The sequence below is a fragment of the Ailuropoda melanoleuca genome, chromosome 2 (assembly GCF_002007445.2).
Source record: "Ailuropoda melanoleuca isolate Jingjing chromosome 2, ASM200744v2, whole genome shotgun sequence".
In the NCBI taxonomy this organism is placed as follows: Eukaryota; Metazoa; Chordata; class Mammalia; order Carnivora; family Ursidae; genus Ailuropoda; species Ailuropoda melanoleuca.
In genome coordinates this window covers 55,496,422-55,510,072 of record NC_048219.1, presented here as the reverse complement: position 1 = coordinate 55,510,072, position 13,651 = coordinate 55,496,422, and the positions used below count along the sequence as shown (strand labels likewise).

Below are 13,651 nucleotides of genomic sequence, written 5' to 3'. Positions count from 1 at the left end.
TGATCTCTGTGTCTCTTTTTGGCCAGTACCATATTGTTTTGATTATTATAGCTTTGTGTAGAGTATTTTGAAATCTGGAATTGTGATCCTTCCAACTTTGTTCTTTGTACCATAAGGATTTTAGTAGTTTATTCTAGTTCTGTAAAATAAATAAATAAATAAAAAGTAAAAAATGGTTCTTGTATTTTGATAAGGATTGCATTAAATCTGTAGCTTGCTTTGGGTAGTATGGATATTTTAACAGTATTAATTCTTCCAATCCATGAGCATGGAATATCTTTCCATTTGTTTGCGTCGTCTTCAATTTCTTTCATAAATTCAATTCAATTTCTTTCTTTTATAGTTTTTAGAGTATAGGTCTTTCACCTCTTTTTTTCTAACTAGATATATATATATATATGTATATGTATATATATATATATATATATATATTTTATCATATGTTAGTCACCATACAGTATATCATTAATTTTTGATGTAGGGTTCCTTGATTCATTGTTTGCATATAACACCCACTGCTCCATGCAATACATGCCCTCCTTAATACCCTTCACTGGGCTAGCCCATGCCTCCACCCCACCCCTCTAAAACCCTCAGTTTGTTTCCTGGAGTCCATAGTCTCTTGTGGTTCATTTCCCCCTCTGTTTACCCCCCCCCTTCATTTTCCCCTTCCTTGTCCTAACTATCTCTCTGCTATCCCTTATGTTCCACAAATGAGTGAAACCATGTGATAGTTGTCTTTCTCTGCTTGACTTATTTCACTTAGCATAAGCTCCTCCAGTCCCGTCCATGTTGATGCAAATGTTGGGTAATCATTCTTTCTGATGGCTAATATTCCATTGTATATATGGACCACATCTTCTTTATCCATTCGTCTGTTGAAGGGCATCTCAGCTCCTTCCACAGTTTGGCTATTGTGGACAATACTGCACAATACTGCATAACACTGGGGTGCATATGGCCCTTCTTTTTACTACATCTGTATCTTTGGGGTAAATACCCAGTAGTGCAATTGCTGGGTCATAGGGTAGCTCTATTTTTAATTTTTAAGGAACCTCCACACTGTTTTCCAAAGTGGCTGTACCAACCTGCATTCTCATCAACAGTGTAAGAGGGTTCCCCTTTCTCCACATCCTCTCCAACATTTGTTGTTTCTTGCCTTGTCAATTTTGCCATTCTGACTGGTGTAAGGTGGTATCTTAATGTGGTTTTGATGTGAATTTCCCTGATGGCTAATGATGTTGAACATTTTTTCATGTGTCTGTTAGCCGTTCATATGTCTTCATTGGAAAAGTGTTCACATCTTCTGCCCATTTTTAAAATTTGATTATTTGTTTCTTGGGTACTGAGTTTGAGAAGTTTTTTTTATAGATCTTGGATACCAGCCTTTTATCCGTAGTGTCTTGCAAATCTGTTCTCCCATTCCATGGGTTGCCTCTTTGTTATGTTGAATGTTTCCTTTGCTGTGCAGAAGCTTTTTATCTTGATGAAGTCCCAAAAGTTCATTTTTGCTTTTGTTTCCCTTGCCTTTGGAGACGTGTCATGAAAGAAGTTGCTGTGGCCGATGTCGAAGAGGTTACTGCCTATGTTCTCCTCTATGATTTTGATGGATTCCTGTCTCACATCAAGGTCTTTCATCCATTTGGAGTTTATCTTTATGGTGTGAGAGAGTGGTCGAATTTCATTCTTCTGTATATAGCTGTCCAATTTTCCCAGCACCATTTATTTTTTTATTATTATTATTATTTTTTAAAGATTTTATTTATTCATTTGACAGAGATAGAAATAGCCAGCGAGAGAGGGAACACAAGCAGGGGGAGTGGGAGAGGAAGAAGCAGGCTCATAGCAGAGGAGCCTGATGTGGGGCTCGATCCCATAACGCCAGGATCATGCCCTGAGCCGAAGGCAGACGCTTAACCGCTGTGCCACCCAGGCGCCCCACCCAGCACCATTTATTGAAGAGACTGTCTTTTTTTCCACTGGATGTTTTTTTACTGCTTTGTAAAGATTAGTTGACCATAGAGTTGAGGGTCCGTTTCTGGAGTCTCTATTCTGTGCCATCGGTCTATATGTCTGATTTTGTGCCAGTACCATGCTGTCTTGGTGATCACAGCTTTGTAGTGTAGCTTGAAATCAGGCAACGTGACGCCCCCAGCTTTGTTTTTCTTTTTCAACATTTCCTTGGAGATTCGGGGTCTTTTCTGGTTCCACACAAATTTTAGGATTGTTTGTTCTAGCACTTTGAAAAATGTCATTGGTATTTTGATCAGGATGGCATTGAAAGTGTAGATAGCTCTGGGTAGCATAGACATTTTAACTATGTTTATTCTTCTGATCCATGAGCATGGAATGTTTTTTCCATCTTTTTGTGTCTTCTTCACTGTGTTTCATCAGTGTTCTGTAGTGTCTACAGTATAGATCCTTTACCTCTCTGGTTAAGTTTATTCCGAGATATCTTATGGTTTTTGGTGCTATTGTAAATGGAATCAATTCCCTAGTTTCTCTTTCTTCAGTCTCATTGTTAGTGTACAGAAATGCAACTGATTGGGGCACCTGGGCGGCTCAGTCGTTAAGCGTCTGCCTTCAGCTCGGGGCATGATCCTGGCATTATGGGATTGAGCCCCACATCAGGCTCCTCCACTGGGAGACTGCTTCTTCCTTTCCCACTCCCCCTGCTTGTGTTCCCTCTCTCTCTGCCTGTCTCTCTCTCTGTCAAATAAATAAATAAAATCTTAAAAAAAAATGCAACTGATTTCTGAGCATTGATTTTGTATCCTGCCACGTTACTGAATTGTTGTATGAGTTCTAGTAATTCGAGGGTGGACTCTTTTGGGTTTTCCACATAAAGTATGAAAGTATGCGAAGAGAGGGTTTGACTTCTTTGCCGATTTCTTTTGTTCTTTTTTTGTTGCCTGATTGCTGTTGCAAGGACTTCTAGTACTATGTTGAACAATAATTGCGAGAGTGGGCATCCTTGTCGTGTTCCTGACCTTAAGAGAAAGGCTCTCAGCTTTTCCCCATTGAGAATGATATTCGCTGTAGGCTTTTCATAGGTGGTTTTTATGCAATTGAGGAATGTACCCTGTATCCCTATACTCTGAAGGGTTTTAATCAGGAAAGGATGCTGTATTTTGTCAAATGCTTTTTCTGCATCAGTTGAGAGTACCATATGATTCTTGTCTCTTCTCTTATTGTGTTCTATCACAGTGATTGATTTGCGAGTGTTGAACCACCCTTGCATCCCAGGGATGAATCCCACTTGGTCATGATGGATAACCCTTTTAATGTACTGTTGGATCCTATTAGCTAGGATCTTGTTGAGAATTTGACATCCATATTCATCAGGGATATCGGTCTATAATTCTTTTTGATGGGGTCTTTGCCTGGTTTTGGGATCAAGGTAATGCTGGCCTCATAGAATGAGTTTGGTAGTTTTCCTTCTGTTTCTATTTTTTGAAACATTTTTAGGAGAATAGGTATTATTTCTTCTTTGAATGTTTGGTAGAATTCCCCGGGGAATCTGTCAGGCCCTGGACTCTTGTTTTTTTGGGGGCAGTTTTTGATCACTGCTTTGATCTCTTCACTGGTTATTGGTCTATTTAGAGTGTCAGTTTCTTCCTGTTTCAGTCTTGGTAGTTTATAGGTTTCCAGGAAGGCATCCATTTCTTCAGGTTGCTTAATTTATTGGCATATAGTTGTTGGTAATAGTTTCTAATGATTGTTTCTATTTCCTTGGTGTTAGGCGTGATCTCTCCCCTTTCATTCATGATTTTATTAATTTGGATCCTTTCTCTATTCTTTTGAATAAGTCTGGCCAGTGGCTTATCAATCTTATTAATTCTTTCAAAGAACAAGCTTTTAGTTTTGTTGATCTGCTCTACTATATTTCTGGTTTCTAATTCATTGATCTCTGCTCTAATCTTAATCAGTTGTCTTTTCGTGTATGGCTTAGGCCTGTTCTTTTGTTCCATCTCCAGCTGTTTAAGGTGTGAGTATAAGGACTGCATTTTAGATTTTTCTGTTCTTTTGAGTGAGGCTTTGATAGTTATGTATTTCCCCCTTAGGACTGCCTTTGCAGTGTCCCATAGGTTTTGGACTGATGTGGTTTCATTCTCATTGGTTTCCATAAATTGCTTAAGTTCTTCTTTAATTTCCTGGTTTACCCAAACATTCTTAAGCAGAATGGTCCTTAGTTTCCAAGTGTTTGAGTTTCTTCCAAATTTTTTCTTGTGATTGAGTTCTGGTTTCAAAGCATTGTGGTCTAAGAATATGCAGGGAATAATCTCAGTCTTTTGATATCAGTTGAGAACTGTTTTGTGACCCAGTATATGGCCTGTTCTGGAGAAAGTTCCATGTGCATTCGAAAAGAATGAGTATTCTGTTGTTTTAGGGTGGAGTGTTCTGTATATATCTATGAGGTCCATCTGGTCCAGTGTGTCATTCAAAGCTCTTGTTTCTTTGTTGATTTTCTGCTTAGATGATCTGTCTATTGCTGAGAGTGGAGTGTTGAGGTCCCCTACTATTAACGTATTATTATCTATATGTCTCTTTATTCTGGTTAAGAGTTGGCTTATGTAGTTGGCTGCTCCCCTGTTGGGGGCATAGATATTTATAATTGTTAGATCCTCTTGTTGGATACACCCTTTAAGAATAATATAGTGTCCTTCTGTATCTCTAACTACAGTCTTTAGCTTAAAATCTAATTTGTCTGATATAAGAATTGCTACCCCAGCTTTCTTTTGAGGTCCATTGGTATGAAAAATGGTTCTCTAACCCTTCACTTTCAGTCTGGTTGTATCTTTAGGTTCAAAATGAGTCTCTTGTAGACAGCAAATGATGGGTCATGTCTTTTTATCCAATCTGCAACCCTGTGGCATTTTATGGGAGCATTTAGGCCATTCACATTGAGAGTGATTATTGAGAGAGATGATTTTAATGTCATGTTGCCTGTGAAGTCCTTGTTTCTATAGATTGTCTTTGTAAATTTCTGTTCTGTATCACTCTTTAGGTCTTTCTACTTTTATAGAACCCCCCCCCCCACTTAATATTTCTTGTAGGGCTGGCTTGGTGGTCACGTGTTCTTCAGTTTCTGCCAATCTTGGAAGCTCCTTGTCTCTCCATCCATTCTGAATGACAGCCTTGGTGGATAAAGAATCCTTGGCTGTATGTTCCTCTCACTTAGTGCTCTGAATATGTCTTGCCAGCTTTTTCTGGCTTGACAGGTCCCTGTAGACAGGTCTGATGTTATTCTGATGTTCCTCCCTCTGTACGTGAGGAATCTTTTCCCCCTGGCCAATTTCAAGATTGTTTCCTTGGATCTAAGATTTGCAAATTGTACTATTATGTGTCATGGTGTTGGTCTGTTCTCATTGATCTTGGGAGGGGTCCTCTCTGCTTCTTGGACACGAATGCTTGTTTCCTTCACCAGATTAGGGAAGTTCTCAGCTACAATTTGTTCAAATATCTCTTCTAGACCTCTTTCTCCACCCGCTTGGGAATCCCAATAATTCTGACATTGGAAAGTTTCATTGCGTCAGTAATTTCCCATAGCTTTTTTTCATGAAAATGGAGGTTTTTTCCTGATGTTACCTCTCTTTCCTTCGTTTCTATCATCTCATCCTCTAACTCACTTATTCGTTTTTCTGCCTCGTTTACCCTGGCTGTCAGAGCATCCAGTTTAGACTGCATTTCATTCATAGAATTAAGTTCCACCAGATTGGTTCTCATTTCAGCCCTTACAGATTCTATATTTTCATTAATATTTTCCCAAGCCTGTACATCACCTTGATAATTGTTACTCTGAAATCCATTTCTGACATCTTGGTTATAGCCATATCCATTAGTTCTGTGGCAGAGGCCACAGTCTGTTTCTTTCCTTTGTTGGGGGTTCCTCCTTTTTGTCATTCTGATGAGGTGTGGTTGCAGGGGTGTACAGAGTCCAAATTATTGACAGGACCCAAGCAAGATGCACCTGTTTTATGGGGACCTTAGGGTGGGCTTCTTGTTCCTTCAGCCTGCCTTCTGGGGGAGGGGCCTGCTGCACTGATACTCAGGCAACCCTGTTTGGGTAGGGTTGCCCTGCCCCCTGTTGGGGGGGGGGGAGATGAGCTCAGTGAGAACTGTTTCTTTAGGGGGCTTTTGTTCTCTGGCAGCTCTCCCTGGCAGCTTTCTGTGTCTCTTCTGAGAGAGCAGCAGTGACTGTATCCAAACCTCTGTCTCAGAACCAGAGATTGCAGTCTGATCTTCGCTAAGCTTTCCAGGTCACACTGACTCCGTTTCTGTTGGTGCTGCTAAAAACCCACAGCGTCCTGGTTTGTGCGCCCCACAGCCACTCTCCTAGTCCTTGCTCCCAGGGCCTGCGTGTCTCTGCCCTTTGTGCTTCTAAAACCACCAGCCACCCCCGGTTCGCACGTGCACTCCCGAGCTCCCTGTTTCAGTGTGGTTTCCCTGCTACTGGTCTCCTAGTCTGGCCCGCACCCCAGTGTGGGAGGCTTCTGCCTTCCCTGGGCCCTGGTGTGGCGGCTCCCTCCCTCTTCTGTTTATCTTCCGATATCTGCCCGCAGACTCTCAGCTCCCCACTTCATACCTCGAGACCAAGCACCAGAGATCCAGATGTATCTTCTTACGTCTCAGGCTGATTTCGTTGGTGTTCAGGATGGTCTGGTAGATATCCAGCTTGATTCAGGGGACCAGTTGAAATAGGGTCCCCTCCTCCTCTGCCACCTTTCCCCCCTTCTCCAGGTCTTTCACCTCCTTGGTTAAGTTTATTCCTAGGTATTTTATTTGATTCTTGGCACAATTGTAAATGGAACTATTTCTTAATTTCTCTTTCTGCTACTTCATTATTAGTGTATTGAAATGCAACAGGTTTCTGTATATTAATTTTGTATCCTGCAACTTTACTGAACTCATTTATCAGTTCAAGATTTGGTGCAGCCTTTAGGTTTTTTTTTTTATAAATAGTATCATGTCATATGAAAATAGTAACAGTTATTATTTCTTCCTTACCAATCTGGATGCCTTTTATTTCTTGTTTGATTGCTGCAGCTAGGACTTCTAATACTATATTTAATAAAAGTGGGGAGTGTGGACAACCTCGTTTCTGAACTTACAGAGGAAAATCTGTTTTTCACCATTGAGAATAATCTTAACTGTGGGTTTTATCATATATGGCCTTTATAATGTTGAGGTATGTTACCTTTAAGCCCACTTTGAGAGTTTTTATCATAAATGGATACTGAATTTTGTCAAATGCATTTCTGCACCTATAGTTATGATCATATGATTTTTATCTGTCACTATGTATATCATGTTGGTATGTGGATACTGAACCAACCTTGCATCCCTGGAATAAGTCCTACTTGCTCTTGGTGGATGATTCTTTTAATACATTGTTGAATTTGCAATAATATATTGTTGAATATTGGTTTGCTAATATTTTGTTGGCTTGTTTTCTCTTTTTTGTATTGCTTTTGTCTTGTTTTGGTGTCAGGGTTTCATATAATAAATGTGGAGTCTTCCTCTTTTTTTTGGAAGAGTTTGAGAAGAATAGGTGTTACCTCTTTTTTCAATGTTTGATAGAATTCACCTGTGAATACATCTGGTTCTGGACTTCTGGTTTTGGGGAGATTTTGGATTATAAATTCAATTTTGTTGCTATTAATTGGTCTGATCAGATTTTTTTTTGTTTCTTCCTAATTTCATTTTTGGGAGGTTCCATATTTCTAGGAATTTATCCATTTCTTTTAGGTTGTCCAGTTTGCATATAGTTTTTTGGTAGTAGTTTATTATAATCCTTTGTATTTCTGTGGAGTTGGTTCTTCTATTTCTGATTTGAGTCCTCTGTCTTCTTGATGAGTTTGGCTAAAGTTTTATTAACTTTATCTTTTCAAAGAAATAGTTGTTTGTTTCACTGATGTTTTGGTTTTTTTTTTTAAATTCTCTATTTCATTTATTTGTTAATCTGATCTTTATTAATTTCTTTCTTCTTTGAACATTTTTTCCTAGGTCCTTTAGGTGTAAGGTTGGAGTGTCTATTTGAGATCTGTCTTGTTTCTTGAGGTAGTCCTGTATTGCTATAAACTTCCCTCCTACTACTTCTTTTGCTTTGTCCCATGGATTTTGGGCCATTGTATTTTCATATGTCTCCATTTATTATCTATTTCCTCTTTCTTTGCTAACCCATTTGTTGTTTAGTGGTGTGTTGTTTAGCCTCCATGTGTTTGTTTTTTTTCCATTTTTTAACTGGTAATTGACTTCTAGTTTCATTCCTTCATGGTTGGAAAATATGCTTAATATGATTTCAGTTTTCTTGAATTTATTGAGACTTGTTTTGTGGCCTAACATGTGATCTATCTTGGAGAATGTTCCATGTGCATTTCAAAAGAATGTGTATTCTGTGGTTTTGGATGGAATGTTCTATCTATCATCTATCTATCTATCTATCTATCTATCATCTATCTATCTATCTATCTGTTAAATCCATCAATTACGATGTGTCATTGAAAGACACTGTTTCCTTGTTGATTTTACATCTGGATGATCTATCCATTGATGTATGTGGGGTTTAAAGTCCTCTACCATTATGTATTGCTGTCCATTTTATTCTTTAGGTCTGTTAATATTTGCCTTATTTAGTTAGGTGCTCCAGTGTTGGCTACATAATAGATATTTACAACTGTTGTATTCTCTCATTGGATTGATCCTTTTATCATTATGTATGCTCACCTTAGTCTCTTGTTAGAGACTTGTTTTAAAGTCTATTAGGTCTGATATAACTTTGATACCCCACCTTTTTCTTTAGATTTTACTTATTTGATAGAGCAGAGGGAGAAGGTGAAACAGACTCCCCACTGAGCAGCAGGGAGGGAGCCTGATGCAGAACTCGATCCCAGGACCCTGGGATCATGAATCGAGCTGAAGGCAGACACTTAACCAGCTGAGCCATCCAGGCACCCCTCCCCCCCTTTTTTTCCCCTTCCACTTGTATGGGCTATTTTTCCATGCTGTTACTTTCAGTCTGTGTCTTTGGGTCTGAAATGAATCTCTTGCAGGAACATATTGATGGGTCTTGTGTTGTTTTTTTGGTTTTGATGGGTCTTGTTTTTTTTTTTTTTTTTAACCATTTTGTCTAGGTCTTTTGGAATATTTAGACCATTCACATTTAAAGTAATTATTTTTTTAAAAAGATTAATTAGAGAGCTAGAGAAAGCATGTGCACAGGTGGGAAGGCAGAGGGAAAAGGAGAGAGTGTCTTAAGCAGACTCTGTGTTGAGCATGGAGCCGGACATGGGGCTTGATCTCCCGACTCTGAGATCACAACCTGAGCCAAAACCAAGAGTCGTGTGCTTAACCAACTGTACCACCCAGGTGCCCCTAAAATAATTATTGGTAGGTATGTACTTATAGCCATTTTGTGTTCTGATTTTTTGGGTAGTTTTGTCTCCCCCTCTCTTCTTCTCTTGCTCTCTGTAATGGATGACTTTTTTAGTGTTATGTTTTGCTTTTTTTCTCTTCATTTTTTGTGTATCTATTATAGGTTTTTGATTTGTGGTTACCAAGAGATTCATATGTAATATTTTAAGTATATAGCAGTCTATAATAAGTTGATGGTCAGTTATGTTCAAACACATTTTATATGAACTTCATTTTTAGTCTCCCCTGTGTATATGTGGTCATATTTTATTTCTTATTTTGTGAGTCCCATTAGCTACTTTTTTAGGTATAATTGATTTTACTCTTTTAACCTTCATACTAGCTTTATAAGTGATGGCTCTACTACCTTTAGTGTGTTTCCTTTTACTGATAAAATTTTTCAAAAAATTTTTCTAATATGACCTTTTTCTTTTCCACTTAAGGGAGTGCCTTTAACATTTTTTTGTAACTGTAGTGATAAATTTCTTTAACTTTTGTTTGGGAAACTCTCCTTCTCCAATTCTGAATGATAGCTTTGCCAGGTAGAGTATTCTTAGAGGTTTTTTCCTTTCCATGCTTTCAATATATCATACCAGTCTCTTCTGGCCTACAAAGTTTCTGCTGGAAAATAAGCTGATAGCTTTAACCTTTGTATGTAACTAATTCCTTTTGCAGCTTTTAAAATTCTTTCTTTAATCTTTGATATTTTAATTATTATTGTCTTGTGGCCGTCCTTGAGTTCATCTTATTTGGAACTCTGTGATTCTTGAACTGGATGTCTGTTTCCTTCCTAGGTTAGGGACATTTTCAGGTATTGTTTCTTCAAATAAGTTTTCTGCCCTCCTCTCTCTCCTCTTCCTCCTGGGACCCCTAAAATGTGGATGTTTGTTCATTTGATGTCCAAGATAACCCTTAAGCTATCTTTTTTTTTTTTTTCCTTTTTGCTGTTCAGGTTGGGTGCTTTCCATTACCCTGTCTTCTAGATTGCTGGTCCATTTTTCTGCATCTTCTAATCTACTCTTGATTCCTTCTAGTGTACCTTCCATCTCAGTAAACATATTCAACTCTGATTAAAAAATTTTTTTCTTTATCTCTTCTTGATGCTCTGAGTTTATTCACTCTTTCCTCTGGTGACCATCTGTATGATCATTATTTTGAACTCTTTATCAGGTGGATTGCTTATGGTCACTTCATTTAGTTCTTTTTCTGAGTTCTTTCATTGCAGCACACTCCTCTTGTCATTTTGCTTGACTTTCTGTGTTTGTTTCTATGAATAAACAAACTTGAAGAAATGGTCTTGTGTATGATCATTCCCTGTGTAGACTGTAGCACCTGATGATTTTGGCTGGCTGGCTGGAGTTGTGGCTGTCCTGTAGGTGGGACAACCCTGGTAGGATGATCAGAGCTGAAGTGGGCATGGGCTGGGACAGTCCAGGGCTCTTTGCACAGAGGATGCCTTAGCAGGACAGCTGAAGCTTAAGTGGGTGGAGGGTCTTGGGGCATCTGTGCAGTGGCACCTGGCAGGGTGGTTGGAGCAGAGGCAGGTGCAGAACAGGGTGTCCCAGGGTGCTTTGCTCAGAGGGTACCCCAGCAAATCACCTGGAGCCAAAGCAGTGCAGGCCTGGAGTGTTCTAGGGTGTTTTGCACCTGTGTCACCTTGGTGAGACAGCTGGAACTGTACTAAGTGCTGGCCAGGGGTGTCCTGTGTACATTGTACTCAATTCACATTGGTGGGATGGGTGGGGCTGGTGTGGGCTAGGAGCCCAGGGCTTACTGAGGTGGTAGGCTGGCGTGGGCACTCATGCAGATCTTGGACCTTCCCTCCTCAGATGAATATAATTTAGATCAAGACTAGCAAATACCTGGTATGCAGGCCACCATACTCCCCTCCTGACAAATTCTGTTCTCAGACAACTTTTCCTTGATTGCTGTTACCAATAGGTTAGAATTAGTGTGTGGGAAACAGTCTTTTTGCTAGCCCTGATTATCCCACAGTGAAAGGGCAAGGAGGAAGAGAATGAACAAAGACTTTACAGTAGGAATATTTCCATGTTTGAGGGGCAAGTAGAACAATTTGGGCTACTCTGTCAAATTCAATTTCAAAATTAGGAGGAGGCACAATTGCCAAGACAGCTCAGATTTTTGGAATATCCAGAATGTCAGGCTGAAGTACATGCATTTTATTCTGTTTGTAATGGGTTTACATGGTAGAAAGTGTATGGGGGAAGGTTATTCCATAGTAGTATGTATTAATAGTCTAGAGGAGAATTGGAGACCAGTATGGACTAATCCAAGTCTGATAGAGATTTATAGTTTGGATTAGGATGACGGCATAACCTTAACACCAGGAAGTGTTTAATAAATACTAATTAGAGGCAGAACAGCTGTGAGAAGCCACTCAAGGGAAAATGTGAGATTAGTTATGGGGTGTGAGAGAAGTCAAATAATGACCCAAACGTTTTTAAACTGGCCACCAGAAAAAAATGACTAAATAGAGTCTGGAAGGAAAAATGACTTTTGGGGAAAAGATGATTAAGATTACAGAATTACAGTCACAGAATTGAAGGGTTCTTTCTACACCATCGTTTTTCACAGGTAGGAAAACGGATTCAGATGTTTTTAGTGACATAGACCTAGTTATAATAGAGCCAAGAGTAGAACCAAAATTGTTTTATCTAATAAACTAATGCTGCTTTCTCCAAAAAAGGAGATGAACTATGACAGAAAATCCAGGTAAAAATACTCTTAATGCTCAGGAGGGCGTAAGGACTTATACAATGGATTTGAAATTTACCTGGTTAGAGGTGATCATTTAGTTTCTCTATTACTAGAATATAGGTCCTATTTTATAATAGGCAAGATAGTGATAAAATGGGATCAGATATGTAAAAAAAAATTCACTTATAACCTGTTTTGCTGTAGTGCTATTGAGGAAAGCTTGTACTTGTAAAGCTGAGTTTCCTTTAGTGCTAATACTTAGACAATTATACAATTTTGACAAAGTCCTAAAAAGAGCTATAATAGGATAAATTGGCCAAAGTATAAAAATTTTAACTGAACTATGACAATTTTTGTGATAATGTGTTTGAGAGAAAGAAACCTTTACCGAAGGTTTAGAACATCTGCACACATATAAGACTAATTAATATTTGGCTAAGGCAATAAATAAATAGACTCATCCTTGTTGAAGATTGACTCACCAAAATTTATCACTCAGGTTTTATTTGAATATTCTCATAAAATACCATTTAAGTGATTTGTTTAGCATTTTGAGTTGATTAATTTATCCCTGTAGCCATAAACCACTATTCTTTAACTGTAATGTTGGATTAAACCTACCATGTAATGTAATTGTATATCAGGGTTAAACTCCCAACATAGGACAGTCAACTTGTGCCAAGAGATGACCTATCAAGCCTGCGTGATATTTAAAAAAAAAACCCAAACCTTTGTATTTGAATTCTTTTAGAGTGCTGTCTTTACTCTCTAGTTGCTTGGAGGCCCCACCACACCCTAACCTATTTCTTTCAATCAGTTGAGTTACCAGTCTAGCCTCTGAAAACATTAAAACTCCTCTTCTACACAATGCCCTGCTCCTGGTCATTGTATCTGTCCAAATACGTATCTAGGTCAATCCACATGGTCAGAAATATCTTAGAACTGTTTTACAAGTGTCAAACCCTATGTTCATATACGTAAACAGGTCTTTTTTCTTGGATAGTATGAGGCAAGAAAATATATAATCAAAAAAAACAATGGACATAATAAGCATATTTGATCATGTTACATAAAATGGCATGTGTTTTTCTGCAGGTAACCTTTGATGTAACTTGGTCTCCAAAGTCCAAAGACAGGTGCTATAATTATGCTGGAATCGCAGATGCTTGTGACTTTCTCTTTGTGATGTCTTATGATGAACGAAGTCAGGCCTTGTCAGAATGTATTGCAGCAGCCAATGCTCCCTATAAGGAGACATTAACTGGTAAGAATCCACAAATGATCACTTAAACAGTAAGATTATTTTAGTATTTCTCAGTCATTTGTACACCATTTCCATTTATAAAGCTTCTTTGAAACATGACTATCACTTAATTTGGAGAGCTTTCAAGTTTACACGTTCTAAAGTTTTCGCTTAATTCTTCTAAAAATCTTGTGGGGTAGGTATCTCATTAATGCTCTATTATAGATCAGATGATGAGTGTTAAGTTTCATTGCACTGCTATTAGTTGGGACCCAA

At 38.6% G+C, this 13,651-nt stretch overlaps 1 protein-coding gene across 1 annotated transcript in view; it reads left to right on the top strand.

The window, feature by feature from the left end:
- Window positions 1-13,651, top strand: part of CTBS (chitobiase) — a 45,513-nt gene that overhangs the window by 27,819 nt on the left and 4,043 nt on the right. The window contains exon 4 of the mRNA XM_002930793.2: window positions 13,228-13,396. Within this exon, the coding sequence (XP_002930839.1) occupies window positions 13,228-13,396 (169 nt within the window). The remainder of the gene's footprint in view (window positions 1-13,227; window positions 13,397-13,651) is intronic.